General features: G+C 46.4%; 1 protein-coding gene across 1 annotated transcript in view; it reads left to right on the top strand.

The window, feature by feature from the left end:
* Nucleotides 1-2,767: 2,767 nt before the first annotated feature.
* The window catches only part of LOC112120765 (ovostatin-like), a gene marked incomplete at its 3' end in the record, with an annotated part of 26,317 nt that continues 21,641 nt past the window's right edge, over nt 2,768-7,443 (top strand). The window contains exons 1-5 of the mRNA XM_024219915.1: nt 2,768-2,832; nt 3,474-3,657; nt 4,030-4,186; nt 5,202-5,254; nt 6,483-6,503. Of these exons, the coding sequence (XP_024075683.1) occupies nt 2,768-2,832; nt 3,474-3,657; nt 4,030-4,186; nt 5,202-5,254; nt 6,483-6,503 (480 nt within the window). The remainder of the gene's footprint in view (nt 2,833-3,473; nt 3,658-4,029; nt 4,187-5,201; nt 5,255-6,482; nt 6,504-7,443) is intronic.

Raw genomic sequence — 7,443 nt, 5'->3', positions numbered from 1 at the left:
GTGGACAAGTTAGAGAAAGTCCAGAGAAGAGCAACAAAAATGATTAAAGGTCTAGAAAACATGACCTATGAGCGAAGATTGAAAAAAATTGGTTTGTTTAGTCTAGAAAAGAGAACACTGAGGGGGGACATGATAACAGTTCTCAAGTACAGAAAAGGTTGTTACAAGGAGGGAGGAGAAAAATTATTCTCCTTAACCTCTGAGGACAGGACAAGAAGCAATGGGCTTAAATTGCAGCAAGGGAGGTTTAAGTTGAACATTAGGAAAAACTTCCTAACTGTCAGGGTGGTTAAGTGCTGGAATAAATTGTCCAGGCAGGTTGTACAATCTCCATCATTGGTGATTTTTAAGAGCAGGTTAGACAAACACCTGTCAGGGATGGTCTAGATAATACTTAGTCCTGCCATGAGTAGACTGGACTAGATAACCTCTCAAGGTCCCTTCCAGTCCTATGATTCTGTGATTATGGGAATGTCTTCATTGCAGAGTTAGCCCGAGCTCTGAGTTTGGTGTTGCACCCCCTACGGCATCCGCACACAAAACCCTCTCACCCAAGTCTACTGTTGCTTTAAACCCAGGCTATCTGACCTATCTGGGGCTATAGGCTAATATTACTCAGGCTAGTAACCTACCTATGCTGTAGTGAGGACACAGGTTAAACCAATCCAGTGCTGATAGTCCTCCAATGCCTTCCTACAATTCCCTCTGTGTGCCCAGAAAGGACAGACAAGTTCTCCCACAATTCACTGGGAAACAGTCATAGAGTGGTTCAACTCACTGCAGTGCAAAGAACTCTGGGATGTGCCCCTGGGAGTCCTAGTGATGCAGGTGGGTGCGTGAAGCACCACTGAGCACACAGTAATGCTGTAGGGCTTTGCAGTATGACCACCCACACCTGGGATAATGCTGCACTGAAAACACACCCTAAGAGGGTTACATGAAGGTTAACAAAGAGTAAACACTCAAACATCAATAACCAACACCAAACTGTCAAGAAAACAGAGGAATCAGAAACAATACAGCATTGTATGATGGAACAGGAAGATATAAGGAGCTCAGGCTGTAGACTGAATCTTCCTGTTACTCTGCTGCCAGGAATGTTGAAATTCTGTGTCTGCTGCAAACTGACTCCACAAAGTAATTCTGAGCCTCTGGGTCAGTAAAAACTCCACACTTCCTGCCATCCCCTTTCCAAAGTTTGACAGGGAAAAGAACTGAACGTCAGCTGCTGCCTCTTGGCCTTGCACTACATAACAGCAAAAACTCCCAACAGGGGTAATTTCCACAAATATTTCCATAAATATTTTCAGGGAAATGGGGTGTGCTTTTATGCAACATTGGGGCCATTCAACTTCAAAAAAGACTTTGCACTAAAAACACAAATGTGTGTATTTTTGTAATTTTTTTAATGTGAAAATAACCCTTTTGCCAAGAAATTTGTGTTAAGCGAAATTTTGAGGATGAGCTGCTTGATCTGTTTCTGAAACAGAACAATCCTGCGTTGGCTGCAGGGAGGCAGACAGGTCTTCTGCAGCTTTATTTATTGGCACTAGAGCTGGTCAGGAATAAAACCATGCCAATGTGGCTCCAAGTGGATGATGTTTAATCCCATTGTTGTGATAACTCTGGAGCACAGGAATCTCAAACATCAAACAACTATTTTCCAGTGTTGCCTCTTGTTTTTGTGTGGTGAGGTGGGGAGAGCTGGGCTTTGTGTCCTCTTTCAAAACAAAAGGAGGGGATTCCAGTTAAAGAGCAGGGACCCTATTTTCCTCTTGCAGGATCTGAGTAACTTCCATTGAAATTACTTGTATCCTGACTGGGGAAAAACTGAGATCCAGGAGTGCTAGCAAATACCTAGGGACTTGGTGGAAGCACATTGTTTGAGTAATGGATAAAGCCTTGAAGAATAGACTGCAGCAGACATTCAGCATTGGCTACAACAGGGAGAGCAGTGATGAGCTGCCAAAATCTTAACAACCGGTTCCCTCCTCACCCCACGAGAGGGTCGTGGCCCGCCCCCGCCCCCCGGGACTCCTGCCCCATCCAACCCCCGCATTTCTTGACGCCCCCTTCCCCCCCACCCCCCGGGACCCCTGGGCTAGGTGTGAATGACCTAGATCTGTTTCTAGCTCTGGTTTCCCTATTCTTCAGTCTCATCATCATCATATTCAAAAGTCAAGACGGTGGTGAAGCGAGGGAGACGTGCTCTACTCTGTTCACTTTCTATTCCAGGAATGTGCACACAGATTTCAGCAAGGATCAAGCATCAAAATATGCATGTAAAGTTAATCCACTGCAAACAGCTTGTCAACCTGGTAGGTGAATTCCTCCAGAATCAAGGGGGGAAAAAACTCAAGCCTTAAACTAGTTTAACATGCTCGTTCTGCTTTGGGTCATTTCCTGCTTCCCTGTGCCAAGCATCAGTGTTAGAAGCAAGCCAAGTCACTGAAGACATTTTGCATGGATGATTAGAAAACTGCAACAAGTGCTGCAATTTGGAGGACAGGGAGCTGGAGTGGATTGTGATAGGTTCTGGGGATGGTCTTGGAAAAAGTGGGATGGACTAGGATCCCCACCCCTTGCTGGGCTTATAAAGCCATCAGCAACTCAGGTGAGAGAAACGGAGTCAGGGAGGAGTTGAGGAACAGGCTCTTTCATTGTGCAACTCTGAGCAAGGAATGTCCAAGGGCTATTAAAATCTCAGACAACGTGCTGTCCCTTGGGTGATTATATCTCTGCATTTCCCTTGTCTCCGTGGACAAAGATGCTGCTGAAATTTTTTCTGAGTGCCCTTGTCAGTCACCTAACAGCTGCATATGCTCCTGAACTGTAAGAAATACCACGTTCTTTACTAATGATATGTGTTTGCTGTGAGTCATTCATTTATTGAAGGGTTTGGTGACACAGAAAATACTGCTGCTGCTGCCACCTTTTATATCTGGAGGCCTAGGCTGAATTCTAACTTAGATGGGATGATTTAGCTTGGGTTGGTCCTGCTTTGAGCAGGGGGTTGGACTAGATGACCTCCTGAAGTCTCTTCCAACCCTAATGTTCTATGATTCTATGAAATGGGTTGATTGCTTCTCATCTGAGCACAAAACAGACTTTTTACACCTTGCTATTACTGTTCCCTTTCCTATGCCTATAAGCTCAGACATGTTACATTTTGTGGTAGTTTAGCAAGGTGTGGTGTGATAGGTATGGGCTTCCAGGATTCATAACATGGGGGACTGCAGAGCATGATTGAGGGGCATCGGCAGAGCTGTGTGGGAAGCCCAGGAATAGCAAAGCGGCTGCGAGGGATTGTTGGCAATTAGCAGAGCTGTCTGGGGTCCTATGTTAGATCTGAACCTATAATGAAAAAGTCCTTTACTTCTCCATAACCATTGTGTGACCTCGCCCAAACAGGGTGTTCCTTCCTATCTGCCCCCTTGTCTCTTGAATGAATTTGTGTTGTTTGATTTCCATAGACAGTACATCCTGATGGTGCCATCAGTGCTGCAGAGCAGCTCTCCGGATCAGGCCTGCCTGCAGCTCTACAACCTCAATGAATCGGTGTCTGTGAGTGTCGTCCTGGAGTACAGCGGTTCCAACACCACTATTTTTGAGCAGCCTGTGAGAGGAAATTACTTCTTCCAGTGCATCAGATTCATGGTACAGACTTTAATTTACATTTCAATAAAGAAAAAAAAGTAATCATGGAAAATGTGTATGATCAAACAAGTGATCTTACAGAATTAGCGATGGGAGAGGAAAGGGTAAAGTAGAGGAGGGAGACTAAGGGAGAAATAAGAGCTGGAAGGAATGAGAAATGGAGGGGGGGAGGAGGCAGGGGAGAGCTGCAGTGTGAGAGAAGAGAGGGATATGGGAAGATAGAATCAGTATAGATCTGAGAAAGAGACAGAGCTGGCAGTGGAACTGAGGTGTGGGGTGCATCTATAGTACACTTCATGCTGCAGGTAAACTGCTCCTGGAGGGAATGGTCTAAGCTGAATATTCTCCCCTTATATTTTGCATCCCTCCCAGGCTCCTCGTGCCACCTTTTCCCCCTTGGCTTTCATCACTTTCTCTGCCAAAGGGGCCACAGTCAGGCTGACAGAGAGGAGGTCGGTGGCGATTCAGAATGTGGACAGCGTTGTCTTTGTCCAGACAGACAAACCCATCTACAAGCCAGGACAAACAGGTGAATGTGGATACTGCTTTACTTAATGTCATTTCCTCTGGGAACCAATATCCTGAGCTAGAGTGAGAGAGAGAACTGCTCTGCAAAATGCAAGTCAGAGCAGACAATGTTGTGGATTTGGGCTGACTACTCAGCACCTTAAAGTAAAATCATTGCTAATGTCTGCAGTGGAGCTGAGGAAGCCACCCTCAGACACAGGAGAGCACCTGGTGGGTGACTGTCAAAATCCCAGCTCACTCCCCAGTCTTTATTCACTCTCTTTCCACAGTCACTCCCTTTGTCCCCTACTCTCACTGCTGCTGCCTTGTTATGGCTCCCAGGCACTCGTAGCCATGAATAGATGCTTAGAGCACTGCCCAATGGCTTTCTAGCTATAGTTCCACATCTGTGGCCATGGCTGGGCTTTCCAGCTTCAAGTACATGGTGAGCACGCAGTAGGAGAGGCCGTGAGGGAAGGTCCTCACACAGAATTACCTGCTGTGCAGACACTGGCGAATCACTTCTGAATCGGGCAAACTGCTCTAATCAGAGATGACTGCTTCTTAATAACACTTGCACTTTTATGTGCTCAAAGCCCTGTGCAGAGATTAACTAGATTAATGCTGACATACCTCTACGGGGGAGGTGGGCACATTTTACAGTGGAGAAATGGAGATAAAAAAGGGGATTTGCCTAAAGCCACACAGGGAGTCAGTAACAGAACTCAGGCTATCTGACTACCAACCCACTCCCTTTCCTTTAGTGGGCTAGACAAACCTCTGGAGAAAAGCATTCCCTGCTGTTAGGCCAGTTCAGGGAATTCAGTCCCATGGAAAGTTATACCATGGAAAGTGTCTCGAATGAAAGGATGGAGCCGGAACCCTCTTCACTGTGGGCACAGATCCTAGCTGTGATTTACCTGTTCCTTTTTCAAGAGGGGAGTGCTGGAAAACTAGCTGAAGTGGGGGTATGGACCAAACTGGAGCTCAGAAGATCGAGGAGAGCTAATGTTGATCTCTTGCCCATGTCTTTTCAGTGCTGTTTCGAGTTGTCGCTCTCGATACCCATTTTAGGCCTGTTCAGGAGACGGTGAGTGTGGCCAGAGACCGGAATTATCCAGGCGCCCCACCTGGATGGTAAATTGGTGGGTGTTACCCCATCAGCCCCAGTCCAACCTTTAAATATGCACTTGTTGGACAGAATTGGAGCTGAATTTCTGCAGAAACTGAAGGAGAAATATTCATTTGAACTGGAACCTTAACACTGCACATACAAAGTCCTGCCCTTACATGCAGCAGCCACACAGAGCAGCACTAGCATGTAGACCGCTGTGCACCTGGCCCAAGAGCCCTCCTGCTCCTGCTGGGCAAGGAGCTTCAAGGAGAGTCTGTGCCAGGTGATCTTTACTGCTCCAACAAGCAATTTCACGTGGCCCACTCCTACTGTTCCCATTTAGCATGTGCCGCCCATGGCGACAGGCTCACAAGCCATCTGCAAGGGGAGAGAATCTAGACACTGCCACCAACAGACTATCTGTCTTGGGGATATTATACTTATTGCAACACGTGGAGGGGTCCTGGCTGGCTTCTTGACTGTGGAGAATAGGCTTCCTGCACCTTATTCTCACCCCTTACCTGTGCAGGAGAGAGCAGGATTTTGCTCTGTTGAAAGGTGCTAGATAATCTGAGAGTGTGGATGGATGAGACAGAGGAGGCCTGATTCTGATCTTAGGTACAGCATTGTAACAGTAACTGTACTCCTGGTTTGCACCAGTACAAGTGAGATCAGAATCTGTTCCAGGCAGGAGCGGCTCCAGGCACCAGCCCACCAAGCACATGCCTGGGGCGGCAAGCCGCGGGGGACAGCCTGCCGGTCGCTGTGGGGGCAGCAGTCAGGGAGCCTTCGGCGGCATGCCTGTGGGAGGTCTGCCAGTCCCACGGCTTCAGCGGCAATTAGGTGGCGGGTACGCCGAAGCCACGGGACCGGCAGACCTCCCACAGGCACGCCACCGAAAGCCGCCTGACTGCCATGCTTGGGACAGCAAAATACATAGAGCCACCCCTGGTTCCATGGTGTCTTATGCCCTCATCTCCTCTTCCTTTTTATATGTTATCTTCAGCATTTAGGGCCAAACCTTGTGGTTCTTACTCAGATAAAATTCCTACTGAACTCAGTGAAAATCTTGCTTGAATACTCACTGTAGATTTGGGCCCTTAACATCTAAAATTGTTTTTAAAATTGTTATTCATTCAGTGCTGAAACAACTATTATTGCTTCCTCAAACACTTACAGTCTCTTTCCCTGGTCTCTTTTTCAGTATCCCTTGATCACCATTCAGGTAAGAGACTTGCTTTTTAAAATGTGTCACCTATAACCGTGAAATCCTGAGTGTGTGTGTGAGATATACTTAACTAGTCACATTCTGCTCTCAGATCCACTGGTAGAAATGCACCATATTTCTATGGAATCCAGTGGAGCAAGTCCAGCTTTACAAGCAGAGTTTAGCACAATAGTAGTTAAAATTGTCCTGTTCATATGGTATTTCTATTTCCTCTCCTTCCTATCAAGAGTTCCAATTGCTTTGGTTTATAGTTTGCATAACTTGCCCCTGCTAAAGCAAGGAACAATTGTAGATAATGGATGCAATTACTAGCTGCTTTGGACCATGAAGTGTTTTAGAAATGATATGGCATGTTGTGCTTTTGTTAATAAGTGAGAAAGTTTCAGTTCCCTTCCAAGCATGCATGCCTGCAAGATTTCACTTGTACTGTGAAGTCCAGCCATTAATTGTTGCATACAGTGAAATTTTAAACATTACAGAGTTTGACATTGTTCACTAACAAGCACAAGGCAATTGCTAGAAAGTCTTTTTTTTAACCAATGTAGAATGAGAGAGAACAAAAGGCTATGGGAGCCCAAATAACTGTGTGAGGGGTGGGGTTGTAGAGTGTCTCTTCTCTCCTTCCAGTTGGGGAAAACTGGGACAATGGAGGGGCAGGATGTGGGGAAGGGTTTGTGTGTGGGATGAGATAGGGAAGAAAGATCCCCCTTCTTCACCCTTTCCCACCCCTTCTTCATAACAGCATGGAAAGCTGGAACCTTCTGCAGTATAGGGCAGGGTGGGAGAATGTAGGGTTTATCTATTGGTGAAACGGGATAGCAATTCTTCCCTAATTCACAGGGATGTGTTGGTTAACAGGGTGCAAGCAAACAATATGCATTTTAATCAGGGCCGGCTCCAGGGTTTTGGCCGCCCCAAGCAGCCAAAACCAAAAAAA

The sequence above is a fragment of the Terrapene carolina genome, unplaced genomic scaffold (assembly GCF_002925995.2).
Source record: "Terrapene carolina triunguis isolate 2854851 unplaced genomic scaffold, T_m_triunguis-2.0 Scaffold733, whole genome shotgun sequence".
NCBI lineage: Eukaryota > Metazoa > Chordata > Testudines > Emydidae > Terrapene > Terrapene triunguis.
This window is presented reverse-complemented; position numbering and strand designations above follow the sequence as displayed.